The following is a 19154-nucleotide window of genomic DNA, read 5'->3' on the forward strand; positions in this document are numbered from 1 at the left end:
GTGCAAAAGTGGCACCGGCCTAATAGTTAACATTCAGAGAATAGGCCACTTGCCTCCCTCCCACCCCCCATCCTACCCTTCTCCCACCTGGAAACTGAGAAATGGTAAGATGGAAAGCTTTGACTCTATCTAGTCAACGGGCAGCAGAGATGGAGATGCCGCTCACACACACACCTCACACTGGGGATGGCACAGAGTGGGTCCTGAGGAAACGTTAGTCCTGAATTCCTCTCCTTTGTTCCTTTGGAACGACTCTTGGTGTCTATCGTCATCCGGATGAGGTCACTGCTCTGCACCCAGGCAGCGGAACACCTGCCCCACTGTGCCTTCCTCTGCATCTGCAGGGCTGGTTCTGTGCATGGAGGTGGGCTGGGAGAAACTAGTCCCAAGCCAGCTTCACTTCAAAGTGTATGCAAATAGATATGCTAAATCCTTTCAAGATTAAGGGAAAATGTAAAAACAATGCTCCCAGGTAGGGACCTAAAAGGGAAGGCAGCTGAGAATGAGTTAATTTAGTCAGGATTCATTTACCCCATAGCTAAAGGGATGCTTTGATGATGCAGTTTAATGCATGTTCCTGGGTTTAGGCTCAGGCTTGTGGTGGTCTAAATCTCAGCTCTGCCCTCACCAGTTGAATGATGTGTTAGATGTTTCATCTCTGGGAGCCCCAGTGGCCAAAGAGAAATGTGCTTATTATTAAATAATCTCTACCTCTTTAGGTTCCTGTAAGGGTGGAATAAAAGAACATGAGTGGTGTGCTTAGCAGTGTCTGGCACATAGAAGGAGGCATAAATGCTAGCTCCACTTGCTCCTTTCTCCTCTCCAGCAAGATTCCCAGCTCAAATTTCTACCAGAAGCCTCACAGATGGGTTTTTCTTTCTGCAGAGGCAGGATGCTATTACAATGCAAGTACTTCCTCTGGAGAGAAAAGGGACTTTCAAGTTCTTCTCTGGTCTTCTTTTTCTTTTACTTCTCAGTTAAGAGACCAGAAATCTGTAGTCGTAGTTAAAACCACAGATTCTTGCAGCTACATAATTCTATGAGATCACTTGTTCTCACCCTTTGTTTTAAAGAGATGGAGGCCGGGCACAATGGCTCACGCCTATAATCCCAGCATTTCGGGAGGCTGAGGCATGAGGATCATTTGAGGTCAGGAGTTCGAGACCAGCCTGGCTAACATGGTGAAACCCCGTCTCTACTAAAAATACAAAACTTAGCCAAGCATAGTGGCTCATGCCTGTAGTCCCAGCTACTCAGGAGGCTGAGGCAGGAGAATCGCTAAAACCTGGGAGGTGGAGGTTGCAGTGAGCTGAGATCGGCCCACTGCACTCCAGTCTGGGTGACAGGGCAAGACTCTGTCTCTCAAAAAAAAAAAAAAAAAAAAAGAGATAGAAACTAAGCCTCAGCAAAGTTTAAATTCCCCCGAGCTGTTCAACTGTAGGGGTAGAAAATGCATTATCTACTTCTGATTCATTACTCATTTTATACCAAGGACCTGAGTTTCAAATTGAAAGTGAGAAATTATGTCCCTGGGCTGGTGATAATTACTAATAGTTAAAGCTTATTTCATCTTCATTGGGTGATAGGGCCTATATTAAGGACTTATTTGCATTATTGTATTTAGTACTCATGAAAGATGTAGTTACTAGTATTATTTGCACTTTATACATGAGCAGTTGGAGGCACTGCAAGGTAAAATCCTTTTCCCAAGGTCACATGTAATTTCGCAGTAGAATTGAGAGTCAAACTCGCTAAGCTCTCCCAGCTGCTAGTCTTGAGGAGAACACGCAGGAGGTGGAATTGAGGCAGCATGATGCGGCAGAAAGCACTGGCATCAGTTTCCTGGCCCTGAGCTCTCTCCTCCTGTGATTCTCAGTCTGTAATCGGAGAGTGATGTGCCTGTCCTAGACAACCGGTGTGGGCAGGCTCATGAGAAGTGCTGAGCAGACAGACATTTAAGTGCCAGTTACTGTTGTCCCTGTCACTTGCAGGAGGAGGGTGGCCAGAAAGCTGAGGGCAGACAGCCCTGCTATGCTGGCCAGCAGACAAGAGGCACAGCAGGAAAACACCAAACTAAGGGAACTGGGCCCTGTATGAGGAGGGTACAAATGTGAGGGAGGTTGGCAGAATTGCTAAGGAGTCACCAAGAAGGGAAGGGGCCTTACCTCACGCTTCCTGGGACAGACCCTGCAGGTCACAGACAGGAGTGGAACATGCATATTCCTCTTTCTGTCCTTCCTGTTCCTCTTCCTGGCCTACACAGAGCATTTTTAGATTTAAAAGCCTTTTGATCATGTCTAACAGCCTATATGCCAAATTTAATTGTCTAGGTAAAGTTGATCTCCTACTGGGCTTTAGAAAAAAAGTTCAGGCACTTGGTACCCTAAAGTAAGACAAATGTGTGCAGAAAGAAATTTTCAATGATTATCCACATTTCTTTCATTCTTTTAATTGAATCAGACTAGTCCCAGCTACTCGGGAGGCTGAGGCAGGAGGATCGCTTCAGCCCAGGAGTTTGGAAGTTTGAAGCTGCTGTGCGCTATGATCGCACCTGTGAATAGCCACTACACTCCAGCCTGGGCAACATAGTGAGTCCCTTTCTCTTAAAAAAAAAATTCCTCTTTTACCTTGAGTCATTCCAAAAATTATTCCTTTTTCACCTATATCTTGAGTCATCCCAAGTCTTTCAGGCAGCACAGGAGCTCAAGGGCACAAGATAACAAGGGATTCCAGGAAAGATCATAAGGGTGAATGGGGTGGGAAAATGATTTTCAGGACAAGGGACACTACTGAAAACTCTTGTACTCGACAAAACAGTCTGGCCTGTTTAATTATCCTCTGTTAGAAATATTTATGCAAGGAAGGAAAATGATGACATTCCAACTCCTTCAAGAGAATGTAAACAAAAACCAGGGGATTCCTCAAAGCTTGCTCCCACCCAGCACTTCCTGGGCAGCTCTGTCTTCAGGTCTCCGTGGTGTTTACTGCAGTCGTTACAAAAGGAAAAGGAAAGATTGAGAGAAGATTCCTTGCAAAGCACATGATGGACTTAAAACAATGCAACCTCAACTCATCAGTAATCACAGTATAAATGAGTGGAGTTGCAGTAGGGGAGAGGGACTCACAAAAATAGTTTAATCATTAGCAATCTGTTTACATACAAACAACTGCCAAATCTTGAGTAAGTACATAGACACTCTCGTTATTTCCTAGATAACTTAATTTTGGACAGCCACTGACCATGAAATGATAAAAATGTAAATGAAACCACATTTTAAATGAACTGGAAAGTTCTCAATTTAAAACCTCAGTCACAGTCTCTCAAATGTAACCTGGCAGGTTAGTATTTCTCATACATTGACAAATGGCTAATCTGGCTGGGGTCTGGGTTTACACAATATGGGAGAAGAGTGAAGAATAAGGAGGGAAGTGGCAGGATTATGGAAAGCCCTGAATGCTAAGACATTTGGACTCTATGTGTGTACACAATGGATATGAAGTGAATTTCTTAAGAAGAGCAGATGTTGGATTTGGAAGAGCAAAATACTGCACTGTGATAGAAGCAATGAAATAAAGAGCTTCGAAATCAGACAGAGATCAACAGTGTCATATTCTTCACTGCAGAGAAACTAAGGGAGTAAAAGCTGGCAGAGCAGTGAATGCACTAGACAGCTGTGTGAACAGGTGGAAAGAAGGAGAAGCACCAGGCGCTAACCATTCTTCTTGCCAATTTGATCAAAAGCAAACAGTGAAGACAACAACTAGAGGGAGCACCTCTACTGAGAAAGGTTCCCTAGGGGGATCTGGGGCATGCTGAAGTTGTGGACTGGAGAGAATCTGAAGACCTGAGAGAGAGCCTATGGTAATAGAAGAGGAGAGGAACAGAATCAGGAACACATGTGGATTCTACACTAATGACCACTAATGGCTAAAACACAGCACCAAATGTTCACAAGGATATGGACCCAGTGAATCTTTCCCTATTGCCGATGGAGTGAAAAATGGCACAATTATTTTGGAGAACTGTTTGTGAATTGATATGGTTTGGCTGTGTCCCCACCCAAATCTCATCTTGAATTGCAGCTCCCATAATCCCCACATGTTGTGGGACGGACCCGGTGGGAAGTAATTGGATCATGGGGGCAGGTTTTCCCCATGTTGTTGCCCTGCTAGTGAATAAGTCTCATGGGGATCTGATGGTTTTATAAAGTACAGCTCCCCTGCACATGCTCTCTTGCCTGCTGCCATGTAAGATGTGTCTTTGCTCCTGCTTCACCTTCCACCGTAATTGTGAAGCCTCCTCAGCCATGTGAAACTGTGAATCCATTAAACCTCTTTTTCTTCATAAATTACCCAGTCTCAGGTATGTCTTTATTAGCAATATGAGAACAGACTAATACAGTAATTTCTGAAAACATTAAAGAAACACCCACAATTCTACACCTATATTTATATATTTATATGTTACATGTAAATATATAATTATATATAAAATTAATATGTAAATATATAATTATATATAAATTATATATTTACATGTAATTATATATTTATATATATAAATATATAATTATATATATAATTAACATATAACTATATATTTATATGTTACATGTAAATATATAATTATATATATTATATATTTATATATTACATATAAAAATATAAATATATAATATAGTATATGTTATATATTACATATAAATAATATATAAATAATATAAAAATATATAATGTATAAATATTAATATATTTATTTATATATTATATAATATATAAATAATATATAATATGTAAGATATATTTAAATAAATTAAATATATAAATTAATAAATTAAATATATAAATTATATATTATTTATATATGTTATATATTTAGATATTATTTATATAAATAAATATGTATTTACCCAAGAAAAATGAACATACAAAGATTGGGAAGTGAATATTCACAACAGCTTTATCCGTAATAACCCATACCTGTAAACAAACCAAGTATCCACCCACAGTAAATGGATAAACAAATTATGTAAGATTAATTTCGATAGAATACTTCTCAGCAATAAAAAGAAATATGTAACAACATGGATAAGACTAAAAAATTGTGCTAAGTGAAAATATCCAGATGCCAAAAATACATACCAAATTATCACTTTAAAATAAAGTTCTAGGGCCAAACTAATTTATCGTAAAAAAAATAAAATCAGAACAGTGATTGCCTCAGGGGAGGTGGAAATTTACTGGAAGAAGGTATGAAAGGTCTTTCTGGGGTGATGGAAATTGTCTATGTTATTTTGGGAATAATTATAAGAGCACATAAAATTGTCAAAACTCATTGCACTGAACACTTTGTGCATTTTAATACACGTTAGTTATGCCTCAATTTAAAAAAACACATAAACACAGGTATAAACACTAGCCTCATGAAGGAGGCAAGATATTAGTAAGGCTTTCTTCTATGGGAGAGCAAAGTAAGCGGGAGTCTGTGAACATGCAGGAAATTTTCGGATAGAAAGAAAGGAAACTGTAATATTCCACCTTGAATGACCTGAATATTCTAAGTAAAAGTAAGGGATGAAGTTGTCTTCTGGGTGTGTGTACAGGGCACTGAGGAGGGGAACAGAGGATGCATGCATTAGGGAAACAGGAGATAACATAAAAGACTATAAGGAATGCATTTTCAACAGCTCTTACCCCTAATCATGGTTTTGTTTTCCATGTAGGGATCCCATTCAACTCAGATTTCTGTTTTTTTCCTCTATCATTTGATAGATTGGATGACGGTCTAGAGTCCTACATTCTCTACAGCAGTGAAAATTGCTTATTGGGGTGGGGATGGTGGTGGTGAAAAATAATCATAGACATTACAATGGTTTGTAGTCTTTCCAAGCTCAATCCTATGTAACAAATCTTATTCTTGAGTGTTTAATTGGGGAGAAAGCTGATAAGAAAAAATATCTTAAAAAGCTCCTTAAAAGAGGTGAGTATGATAACGAAAAAAAAATTGAGAAATACCGTTCTAGGGAAAGCAAAATACAGGTAGTGAAGTAACTTGGGTTGGCCTGGTCAGGCAGGTAAATATTGGTAAAAGTGTGAAAGAGTCTACGTTGATGTCACGTGCATTACTGAAATACATCAGATAAATTAGAGATAGGGTTATAAATTATGAATACAAAAATCAGAGAGAAGAGAGGTTCTAACAGTGATCAAGTGCAGGGCCGGCAGGAAAGAGGGAGCGGGAGAATAGCACCTGTCACGGAAGCTATGTGGATGGTCAGGTCTTAATAGAAGGCAACTGAGAGGAGTGAGGAGGTGGCAGGTCATAATCATGACCCCTTTAAAGTGTCAGCGGGAGTGAGAGAGTAGGGAAAAGGGAAGGGAGGACAGAGGTAAGAGTTTAAGCTCAAAGAGGAGCATTTCAGAGTTCAAGTGCTAGAGTACAACAAAGTCTGCATAATTAAAAAGCCAGTGGCCTGGCCATGTTGGTAAATGCTAAGGTAGGGCATAAATGGGGGGCCCTGAAGGGACAGAAGCACAGGAACTGGTTGATGGATCTTCTTGCTGAAGAGGGCAGCATAGTTTGGTGGGCAATGGAGAGTCACTGCCCTGGTGCTCAAGTCCCTGAGGATGACGGAAGAAGGTAGAAGAAGTTGTGAAATGGCAGTGATGAGGATGGTGTTATGAGATGCTGGACTGGGCTTTAAAAGAGCAGGGAGATTGCATCACTGCACTCCAGCCTGGGGGACAGAGCAGGACTCCATCTCAAAAAAAAAAAAAAAAAAAAAAAAAAGAGCAGAGAGACAGAGCTAAACAAACATAATTTGGACAAAGATGAAGGGGAGCAAGTGTAATAGGACTGGGACTAGAAGTAACTAAAGGTGGAGGAAACAGGTCACTACCACAGGGGTGGAGAGTGGGGAACAGAATTTCACGCTAAGAGGAGGATGCAGAAAATGCTCATCTGAAGCTGGTATACTAATGTGGTAGTAAGGGTGTCAAAAAGTTTTCTTTATCCATGTGGCTGGCATTGTCTACCTCCGGGGCTTCAGTTAAAAGGTAGAGAAAAACTACTATCATGAATGTATCAACTTCCTTTTTATGAAATAAAAGTTTGTGTGGCTAGAGCCAAAGGTGTTAGGAAATATATCCCTAGCACTTAAAGATAATGGTTACCCTTGACAAACCTGACAAAAACAAGAAATGGGGAAAGGATTCCCTATTTAATAAACGGTGCTGGGAAAACTGGCTAGCCATATGTAGAAAGCCGAAACTGGATCCCTTCCTTACACCTTATACAAAAATTAATTCAAGATGGATTAAAGACTTAAATGTTAGACCTAAAACCATTAAAATCCTACAAGAAAACCTAGGCAATACCATTCAGGACATAGGCGTGGGCAAGGACTTCATGTCTAAAACACCAAAAGCAGTGGCAACAAAAGCCAAAATTGACAAATGGGATCCAATTAAACTAAAGAGCTCCTGCACAGCAAAAGAAACTACCGTCAGAGTGAACAGGCAACCTACAGAATGGGAGAAAATTTTTGCAACCTACTCATCTGACAAAGGGCTAATATCCAGAATCTACAATGAACTCAAACAAATTTACAAGAAAAAAACAAACAACCCCATCAAAAAGTGGGCAAAGGACATGAACAGACACTTCTCAAAAGAAGACATTTATGCAGCCAAAAAACACATGAAGAAATGCTCATCATCACTGGCCATCAGAGAAATGCAAATCAAAACCACAGTGAGATACCATCTCACACCACTTAGAATGGCCATCATTAAAAAAGCAGGAAACAACAGGTGCTGGAGAGGATGTGGAGAAATAGGAACACTTTTACACTGTTGGTGGGACTGTAAACTAGTTCAACCATTGTGGAAGTCAGTGTGACGATTCCTCAGGGATCTAGAACTAGAAATACCATTTGACCCAGCCATCCCATTACTGGGTATATACCCAAAGGACTATAAATCATGCTGCTATAAAGACACATGCACACGTATGTTTATTGCGGCACTATTCACGATAGCAAAGAGTTGGAACCAACCCTAATGTCCAACAACGATAGACTGGATTAAGAAAATGTGGCACATATACACCATAGAATACTATGCAGCCATAAAAAATGATGAGTTCGTGTCCTTTGTAGGGACATGGATGCAACTGGAAAACATCATTCTCAGTAAACTATCGCAAGGACAAAATACCAAACACCGCATGTTCTCACTCATAGGTGGGAATTGAACAATGAGAACTCATGGACACAAGAAGGGGAACATCACACTCTGGGGACTGTTGTGGGGTGGGGGGAGGGGGGAGGGACAGCATTAGGAGATATACCTAAAGCTAAATGGCGAGTTAATGGATACAGGAAATCAACATGGCACATGGATACATATGTAACAAACCTGCACATTGTGCACATGTACCCTAAAACCTAAAGTATAATTAAAAAAAAAGAAAAAAAAAAGATAATGGTTACCCTTATTTCTGCCTCCTAATATTTTTTAGATATTCAATTTTCTAAAGGATCAGACTAAACTAAATCAGATATATGCTGTTATCAAATTCATCTTCTATATAGTTCAATTATTGGACATTCCATTACATTTTCCTCTGAATTTTGATTATAAGATTTATTGTAATACCTATATAACACTCATATTCTATTACGTGAAAAAAAGGTAGTTTTGGCAATAAGGGAGGTATGACATGGTTCTTCAAGAAGTTCTTTTTATATTCCATTTCAGTAATAAACACCAACAGCTATTTTAACCGAGCATTCACAGAAATATTTTTCCCATATCCTGAATTTAAATATTCTATTATATTCTATTGAGCCATCAGGGACTTCCGCTCTGTTCATCCATAAAAAGTTCATGCTAATCTTGCCTATTTTCTTTCTTCTTTTTTTTTTTTTTTGACATTTTAAATTCTAAGCAAAGCCAACAAGAATTAATATAAATTAAGAATGCTGGCATGGAAAGCTGCTTCTTATCAACCTCTCACACTGTAAATGTGCTGCACAGCATCATAACATATTAGCTGCAAAGTCCAGTGAAATGGTCATAAAAGGGGCCGGATATATTTGGATAACACTCAGTGAAGTCTGCTGCTATGAATGGGTCTAAAGCTGTCTGTCATATAATTCCAAGAATTCAAATGAGTTGCTATAAGATTGCCTTGGATGCTCTGACAGAGTCACATCTTATTTAGAGCTTCTGGCCTGGACAAAGACTCGTATTTCTTTCAAAGTCAAGGTTATTAATAAACATCTGTGTTGTACAACATAGTAGCCACAAATTACATGTGGCTATTGAACACTTGAAATATGGCTGGTCTGAGATGTGCTGTAAGTGTAAAGCACACATTGCATTCCAAAGATTTCATTAAAAAAAAAAAGAATGCACACCATCTCAGTAATATTTGCAATTTTTTACATTAAATTTTAAAAATTGTTTTAATATTAATCACATGCTAAAATAATTTGAATACATTAGGGTTAAATAAATATTATTAAAAATAATTTCACTTTTTAAAATGTTTTAAAGTATGGCTACCTAAAAAAATGTAAACTACATGTATGGCTGTCATTTCCACTGGGCAGTGATGCTGCAGGCTGTAGCCCAGTTTTCAGGTGGGCCACAAGGAGGCAGTAGAGTGCGGTGGTTAGGGGCAGAAGGGACAGGGCAGATCTAGCTTCCATTCTGTGTCTTCTGTTCCCTCACTAAGGGACTTTGGCATGTACTTATTTTCTCCAAATCTTAGTTTCCTTATTAATCCAATAGGAATAATGATAGTGCTTCCTCTCAGGGATTATCAAATATAAACTGTTCACATCTAAAGAGATAACTTGGATTCTCAGAATGAGCATTAAGTTCCAGAATATAAAGAAGGATACAATTTTTTAAAGGTAACTCAAAAGTTAACTCAATGGAGAAATCAATATTGTGTACCTCTTAAAGTGAATAAATAGTAAAACAGATTAAGTAAAATCAAATTTAAAGTGTTTTTATCCTCTTCTTGTTTTTGACCCATTGCTATGGCTCAGAAATGTATTAAGGTAAGCAGAAATAAAGCTTAGTTATCTAAGTGCTATTTTCTGGGTCACCTCTCTCTGTTACTTAGCAACATAACCTCAGGGTGATGTAAATCAAATTTGCTGTTTCTTTAAGAGAGACGCAGGGTGGTCTTTTCTCCCAGAAGGCAATTGCATGCCATTAAACAGTTCAATATTAAGTAATGTTTGGATTGGAAAGCTATTTGGGCACACGGGTAATGGAAAGTGAACAGGAAAAGGAGTTCAGGGGCAGGGATTCAATCCTGGGTCTGCCATAGCCTGAGCCAAGGTCACATAAAACCTCTGAACCTTGGTTTCCTCACCGGTAAAATGGGGATGAGGAAGGCAATATATCTCCTAATAGATCGTTTTAAAGATTAAATAATGAATATTAAAAGAAACTTATCTGTAAACTGGAAAGCATTTCAGTGTTAGCTCTTATCATTATTTTAATCTACTGAATTCTATGACTGACCTATGCTGAGATACAGCCACTTGGCTCTACGGTGTAACAGGCAAGAGGAGGTAAACAAGGGTAACTTGTTTGGACCTCTGTTCACTTCTTAGGAACTTGTTTTCTCTTCTCTCCTATTCACTGTAAAGACTCATTGAAAGGGCATCATGAAAAAAAGGCACTTAGGAAACAGTAAAGTCTTATACAAATGTAAAGCATTGTTGCTGATTTGGATCATCATCAAGAATTGATTTTTACTGAAAAAGAGAGGGGGAAAAATCCTATGTTGGTTACCCAATAACTCCTCTTACTGTGAAAAGTAGCCATTGCCAAGTTCCAAAATGCATTTTTAACTCACATGTACTAATTTAAGATGTTAGCAGTGATAAGATGTGAATTGAAAAAGGGAAGTTAGAGCATCCATCTTTTGCTCAGGTCTTGGCAAAATGAAACTTATTAGAATATCTGCCATTATTTTCAACTAGAGCCAAATTCAGCACCATATTATGATTGTAACTGTAGAATAGCATTCCTAACAAGAAACGCCATTTTGTAGCCAAGGCTTTATATTTGGCTTCTATGGATAAAATACTCATCTATATGATTTTTGGATGTAGCGCTATATAATCCAGGTATCCCAAAAGACATTTGCAGGATTTTATATAACCAGTACGTTATTTGGACTCTTAAGGAGGACATATATAGATGCAACAATGACTTATTAAAACACAAATCCTTAGAACTTCACATAAAGAAATACGTGCTCATAAAAGTAGCAGAGTGAAATAACAACATGATGATGATCTGTATCTAGCTATCTACAATAACTAGGTCTAATTTTTGTCACAGTGTTTGATTTGCTATTTTTAAAAAGAGCCTCTTAGAACTAAAATATTTTTTGCACCACAGTTGTACACTTGTCTTCATTATCAGTTGTTTTTCCTTTCTTTTTTTTTTTTTAAATACACAATTAGTTTTAATATCACTGTTAGTAGGGATTTGGGCATGGAAAAAGACTGTTGAATGTTCTTACTTTTAACAAGACTAAAAGTAAGAAAAAGCAGAGCAGTATATTAAGGTGGGTCAAAGAAAATTACAAATTGTAGACTTAACGATAATTAAAACCTATATTGTGCTATACATATACAAAGAAGCAGGCCAGACACAGTGTCTCATGCCTATAATCCCGGTACTTTGGGAGGCTGAGGCAGATGGATTGTTTTAGCCCAGGAGTTTTAGACCAGCCTGGGTGACATGGCAAAACCCCATCTATACAAAAAATACAAAAAACTTAGCCAGCCATGGGGGGGCATGCCTATAGTCTCACCTACTAGAGTCTGGGAGGCAGAGGTTGCAGTGAGCCATAATAACACCACTGAACTCTAGCCTGGGTGAATGAGCAAGACTCTGTCTCAAATATATAGATGAAATAAAATATACGTATAAAGAAGCACACCGAATGTGTTTTATTTTCTAGTCTATATTATCTTCATTCTTTCAGAGGCTCCTCTTATCCCATACAGGACCAATTTATTAGTCATACAGAAAGGAATCCAACGTAAGACCTATGTTTCAGTATACTAGGATCCAAATGTTGCCAATTTATCAGCTCTAAAATTTATTCAAGAAAAATTTTACATCAATTGATTTTATATTTCACTGCTTCACAATCTATAAAGGGTTTAGGATTCAGTTCCAACATCCTTTTTTTTTTTCTTTTTTTTTTTTTTTTGAGATAGAGTCTCATTCTGTCACCCAGGCTAGAGTACAGTGGCATGATCTCAGCTCACTGCAACCTCTGCCTCTCAGGCCCAAGTGATTCTTGTGCCTCAGCCTCCCAAGCAGCCAGGACTAAAGGCACAAGTCACCAGGCCCAGTAATTTTTTTTTCTTTTTTTTTTTTTTTTAATTATACTTAAGTTCTGGGATACATGTGCAGAACATGCAGGTTTGTTACATAGTTATACATGTGTCATGGTGGTTTGCTGCACCCATCAACCCGTCATCTACATTAGGTATTTCTCCTAATGCTATCCCTCCTCTTGCCCCCTACCCCCAGACAGGCCCCAGTGTGTGATATTCCCCTCCCTGTGTCCATGTGTTCTCACTGTTCAGCTCCCAATTATGAGTGAGAACGTGTGGTGTTTGGTTTTCTGTTCCTGTGTTAGTTTGCTGAGAATGATGGTTTCCAGCTTCATCCACATCCCTGCAAAGGACATGAACTCATCCTTTTTTATGGCTGCATAGTATTCCATGGTGTATATGTGCCACATTTTCTTTATCCAGTCTATCACTGATGGGCACTTGCGTTGGTTCCAAGTCTTTGCTATTGTGAATAGTGCTGCAATAAACATATGTGTGCATGTGTCTTTACAGTAGAATGATTTATAATCCTTTGGGTATATATCCAGTAATGGGATTGCTGGATCAAATAGTATTTCTGGTTCTAGATCCTTGAGGAATCACCACACTGTCTTCCACAATGGTTGAACTAACTTACACTCCCACCAACAGCAACCATGTGGATTGTCAGCATTCTGACAAGCACAGATAAACATATTATTACTCTCCAATTCTGGTCATTTTTACCTTTTAAATTTCCATTTCTGATGTTTGTTAACCTTTTTTTTTAAGTTTAGAAGCTAAATTCCATAACTACCACCACTGTTACTACTATCATTGTCTGGACCATCACCAACATCCTTAGACTATATTAATAAACACACAAGATGCAAAAGCACCCTTTACTGTCGTCTTCAGTAACTTTAATCACACTATCAACCTTTATCAGGGCAGCAAGTAAAAAGCAAACACTAGAGGTTATGTCTGAGAATTATTCCTAAGCACCAAAGTCATCACTACTAATTCCGACTACTAATTCTGGCAAGCCTCACTTTATTTCTCACCTACAACACAAACTGGGTAGAAGTATGGTTAACCATTTGTCTATACCGTCAGAGAATGCTGCTTTTCCCCAAGTATATTATGGAATATTTGTCTTCGGAAATGCCTTCCCTCCACACACACACAAAGACAAGACAAAAATGACTAACCCACAGTCCCTTCTTGAAGATTCACAAAGAATATTAGCATATTAAAGCTTCTTGCCATCAATCTGCTTAGCTCAGCATGTTCTCAATTTATCTGACCACATAACACTTTTCCATTTTTACTCCTTTAGAGACAATCTATGAAAATTTTCCAGAACTACTATTTCCAGGAAGACACTCTGGGAAATACAGCTTTTGACTGATAAGGAAAAGAAATTGAGATGCATGTTACACCCTCCCAAAGTCTGAAAACCCTAATTATTCGGCTCCAGAGAGAGGCAAGTGCAGCACAATCAAATGAGTGTTGAGAAGGAAAGAGTTTCTTGGAATCATAAGGCCGCCTGATCGATGGTAAACATCCCACTTACTTGAGGAGATTCCCCAGATTGAAAAGAGCCCGGTTATGCTGTGGATGGAGCTGGAGAGCCCTCTGATAGTACATCTTTGCCTCTGCTGTGTCTCTCGTCAGTGTTCCAAGGTTGTTCAGTGCACTTGCATGGCGTGGATACAACCTGAAAAGTTAAAAATATTAAGCTGTGATGGTTCAAAAACTTCTAAGTTGGGCACAATTTGCTTGTTCTTTTTCCCCCAAGTATGAAGAGCCAAAATGAAACACTGAATTATCCTTGTACTTGAATGGTTTGTGTCCAATCTTACTGGTCAACGACTTTTGAAGCTGAAAGTATACAGTTAGGGCAGGGATGCACATATTTATAATTAAATAATTCTTAAATAGTGCAAGAATAAATAGTATGTGGCTCTACCAGGGTTAAAGACATTTAATAAGATTACTTTCCACTTCTTGTGATAGAAAATCCTCCTTGCCTCAGGTGCTAAGTTTCTAGCCTGAGTTTGTGGCCCGGTGGGGTCTCTGACCAGCTGCCTGGGCAGGGTCCACCATTTATACCAGATGCTGAGCGATCCTTTGAGGAGGAATCTTTATAAAGATCTTTAAAAACAAAACAAAAACAAAAACAAAAAAACGGAGCTTCGCTCTTGTTGACCAGGCTGGAGTGCAGTGGTGCGATCTCGGCTCACTGTAACCCCTGCCTCCCAGGTTCAAGCGATTTTCCTGCCTCAGCCTCCCAAGTAGCTGGAATTACAGGCGTCCGCCACCACGCCCAGTTAATTTTTGTATTTTTAGTAGAGACTGGGTTTCGCCATGTTGACCAGGCTGGTCTCGAACCCCTGACCTCAGGTGATCCACCTGCCTCAGCCTCTCAAAGTGCTGGGATTACAGGCGTGAGTCACCACGCCTGGTCCATAAACATCTTTAGATTGGAGCATTGGTAAGACTGCAATGACTGAGAAAGGATGATATATAATGTTACCCCATAAAAATAAACTTAATCTCCAAAATGCCTCCTCTTCTCTTTTTTCCATTTTATCTCATTTCCCCCCTCCTACTGCAATTTGGTTCCACCTGTCCTAGTACAGTCTCACACAGAAAATACTAAGAACTTAGAACACTTAAAGACCAAAAAAAACCAAAGGTACGATGAAGTCAAAAATAGCATTCCTAATGTTCAAAAGCAAATGTAAAAGAGGATGAGGTGGACATCATTATATCAAATTTATACTGATTAAGGTAGGAAAGGAACCAATTTACTTCCTAAACTCAAAACTATAAAGAAGCCAAATCCACACAGCTCCGTAATTCAATTGTTTTTGATACATTCAGAGGGGACATAGTTAGCAGTCTGGTAGGTTTGTTCCATCTCTGTCACCCAGAGTACTTTGAATAAGCCGGTGGAGCTGGCTTTTAATGTAGAAATGCCAAGATAACGCCCAAGTAATAAAAACAGGATCTGTACTTGTCAAGCCCCTTGACAATAAAATGCCATGCTTGCCCCCTGTTCCGTACCTTCTGAGAAGATCAGTTTAATTCTGGGACAGAAGAGGTTCCTATTAAAAGGACAGGGAAGACAAGTTGCACAGCTTTTTAATCTTTGCTCTACCCAGAGTCTCTTAAGTTTATTTGACCCTTCCCTACTCCCTTACAGAACAGCTATAAACATCCCTCAGAACTAATATTTCCAGGAAGGTACTCTGTAATGTTCCTCTTGACTGACAAGGGCTAGAATCAATTCAAATGAATATTACATCCTCCCAAAGCCTGAAAGCCCTAATTATTCACAGAAGCTTTGGAGGCTGTTAGGAGAGAGATCTTTAGAGGAAGTCTGGCAGAGAGCACACTGAGCCAGCACATGCGCTGTTGTTTGCTTCTCTCTGACAGCTTTTAATTAGCATAGACAACTTACGGGTCTCTTATACTGGCCTCATTACATCCAACTTCAGTTCCTGGGAGACAAGTGCTTGGTGCTCCCTCTGAGAAGCCTTTAGAAGATATGAGGCTATGATGAGGGCAAGATATGTTTCTGTACCTGTCCCTTCACTCTATGCCCAGGGAAGTGTCCCACGAAGCTTGTGTCTAAGAATTACTTTGGAAGTGGTTGCAGTGCACATCACAGCCAGGACTCGAATTCTTCTAAAGAAGCTTTGGTTTTTGTTTGCTTTGTATGTTCAGCAAAGCACTGTAACCATCAAAAGATTTAAGGGTTGTCCCATGCACACGATGAAGCCAATTTCCATACTCCTTATTTCCTTTACAACAAGCAGTAACAGAAAGCAGATCTAGGACACGTGTCTTCCTTTTTCTTGGAGGAGATAATTTCTTAAGACGTTCTCTTTTTCTTATTTCTTTAAGGCTCTGAGCCCTTGAAATGAACTTCTGAGGTGAAAACACTGAAGGAAAGGACAGGCTAAATTCAATAAGACCTTCCACCACGGGCTCACCCATGTAAGGTGCCTGTTTGCTCTGTAAGCAGCCGGTCATCTCCGGCAAGTTTTAAGCCCAACTTCATGAGTTGTATGTTCACTCATGACCCCTCTGCCATTTAAATGAACAGCCATGTATTTCAAAGGTCACTGACTACAGAAATGGCTTTCTCTTTCTCTTTTGTTTCCTTCAAATCAGAAACAGAATTCAAGTCCACCCTGAACTCTTAAAAACAAAAGCGAATAGTAAGAAGAGAAGTAAAGAGAAACAGAAGCACTATAAGAGAAAAGGCCTTTACTATGCCTTGTGCTCTAAGAACCAACTTGGAGCTGCAGAAACGTGATGCTCAGGAGGAGGGACCAATTATAGTCAGGGAAGAGGCTCTATGTTAGCAAAGATCTCCAACTCCTCAAGGAAGGAGATTGCTGATATTTCCAGGGACTCGCTGATTCTATAACCCAGCAAAGCCCTCCACCTGGAAAATGTGTAGCTATTGCTTATTCCCGGCAATAGTAAGGGCCTGCTAGCAATATCCTTTCTCTCTCTGGGTATCTGAGGAGGCTCACCTAATCACAAGCAAGCTTTGCATTATTTATGAAACCAAGCTGAATTTCATTAAAAGGATTCTTAATAACCAGGTCAGGAAAAATAGCTAAAAAAAAGAAAAATACGGATGTAAATATTTTCTTAAAACACACACTGTACGGCAGACCTATGCAAGGACAAAATTTATTTTGTGTGTTTACTTTTTAAATAAATTTGCGTTTGAATTAGCTTGGGCCTAATTCAATCCTGATCTCTCCAGGAAGGGAATTTTCTATTGGAAAGATGAATAATTTAAGAGATGTCTATGTTGCTACATCAATTGTCAGAATAAATTAAGTCCATCTTGACTTTGCCTTCTACAGGTAATGTTTTACAAATGTCCCGATAGTGGTTATTCTCTTCCCCATCCAGAAAACCTCAACAAAAGATGTGCTGAACTGGAGCAGTGGTGATTTTTCAGGCCTATTGTTTCAGGCCTGTTTGTAAGAGCACTCACTGGATTTTCTTTCTCACAGTATTCTTCAACATTTGAATTGTTTATGAAGACTCTTTTGCTATTTATTATTATTTTGATGAATTTAATTTTTATTTTTATTTTATTTTATTTTTTATTATTTTATTTTATTTTATTTATTTATTTATTTTTTTGAGACGGAGTCTTGCTCTGTCGCCCGGTGCAGTGGCTCATGCTTGTAATCCCAGCACTTTGGGAGGCCGAGGCGGGCGGATCATGAGGTCAGGAGATCGAGACCACGGTGAAACCCCGTCTCTACTAAAAATACAAAAAATTAGCCGGGCATGGTGGTGGGCGCCTGTAGTCCCAGCTACTCGGGAGGCTGAGGCAGGAGAATGGCGTGAACCCAGGAGGCAGAGCTTGCAGTGAGCCGAGATTGCACCACTGCGCTCCATCCTGGATGAATTTAATTTTTAAAATTTATTATAGAGAAAATGAGTTATATTGTCCAATGGTTTTGGGGTAAAAGGAGGCTTATTATTTCCTCATTAAAAAGAAACGTATGGGGCTGGACAAGGTGGCTCATGCCTGTAATCCCAGCACTTTGGGAGGTCAAGGCTGGCAGATCGCTTGAACTCAGCAGTTTGAGACCAGCCTGGGCAACATGGCAAAACCCTGTCTCTACAAAAAAATAAAAATAAAGATTAAAAAAAACAAAAAAAACACATGCATATAGAGATGTGGTTCTATGAGCTGAAGAAAAATTTGTGTTCAAGTATTGGGTAGTTTTTCTGGATAAACAATATCCATTTAAGCATTTTAGGGGTTCTTAATTTTTATCTAGTGACATTTCCTTAAGTAGAATTAATAGAGTAGGCAGTCAAGGACATTATTCCTCTCATCTTATCACTGAAGAATGAATGTCATCATGTTAATAGGAGAAAGTCCCTGGGAAGGAACACTTGTCTAAGCAAAAAATAGAAGGCGGGAACAAAAGAAAATGAGTTCCAGAGGACCTAGGATGTGTAAATGGTACTTTACATTTTTAAAGTGCTGTCTCAGACATCGTCTCATTTACCCTTCAAAATTGCTTAAGTAGAACTATTGTACTATTTATTTTACAGTTGAGGAAAGGGAAACTGGGAGAAATTAAGTAAATAATAGATTATAAAAAAAGACATCTCAGTCACTTGAGCCTAGGAGTTTGAGGCTGCAGGGCGCTCTGATGGTATCATTGCACTCCAGCCCAGGAGACAGTGAAACCCCATCTTTTAAAGAAAAAAAAAAAGACATCTCAGAAGCACTTGTGTTCTTAAATGCTAAGAAGACAGCCAGCTCCTGTAAATCTGTTTTCAAACTTCATTCGTCATTCAACGTTCAGCAAATAAATTAGAGCTTCCATTTGGAATAATTCCTTTCATCTTGTTTCTTTGGCTAAATCATTCAACTATGCTCCTATAGGAACTAGTTCTCAGTGGCAGAAGTGAAATAAACTCAATACCCAGAAAGTTTGGCTACTCAGAATCTTCACTCCCAAAATGTGTCTTCTGTCATACAAAATAATCACGGTGTCTCTGAAAAGCACAGTATTATGGAAAGCTATTTGGGATTAACAACACCCAGTAAGTGTGTAAGATTTACATACATGCTTTCTGATTTACCCTTCTTCAGCTTTAACCTCAACTAAAGATCCATAGACATAAGCTGTATGTGAATAAAATCAAGTTTTGAATTTTATGTCAGTTATTTACTTTAAATTTTGTACAATCTGTTCCAAAGTTAAGAATGCTGTTTACTTTTCA

General features: G+C 38.9%; 1 protein-coding gene across 8 annotated transcripts in view; it reads right to left on the bottom strand.

Annotated features, from left to right (window-relative positions):
• Window positions 1-19154, bottom strand: part of TMTC1 (transmembrane O-mannosyltransferase targeting cadherins 1) — a 282068-nt gene that overhangs the window by 43812 nt on the left and 219102 nt on the right. For all 8 annotated transcript variants that reach the window (XM_032159935.2, XM_032159934.2, XM_058442439.1 and 5 more), the window contains one exon: window positions 13942-14085. In XM_032159935.2, coding sequence (XP_032015826.1) covers window positions 13942-14085 — 144 coding nt within the window. The remainder of the gene's footprint in view (window positions 1-13941; window positions 14086-19154) is intronic.

This window comes from Hylobates moloch, unplaced genomic scaffold (genome assembly GCF_009828535.3).
Source record: "Hylobates moloch isolate HMO894 unplaced genomic scaffold, HMol_V3 SCAFFOLD_8, whole genome shotgun sequence".
Classification (NCBI taxonomy): domain Eukaryota; kingdom Metazoa; phylum Chordata; class Mammalia; order Primates; family Hylobatidae; genus Hylobates; species Hylobates moloch.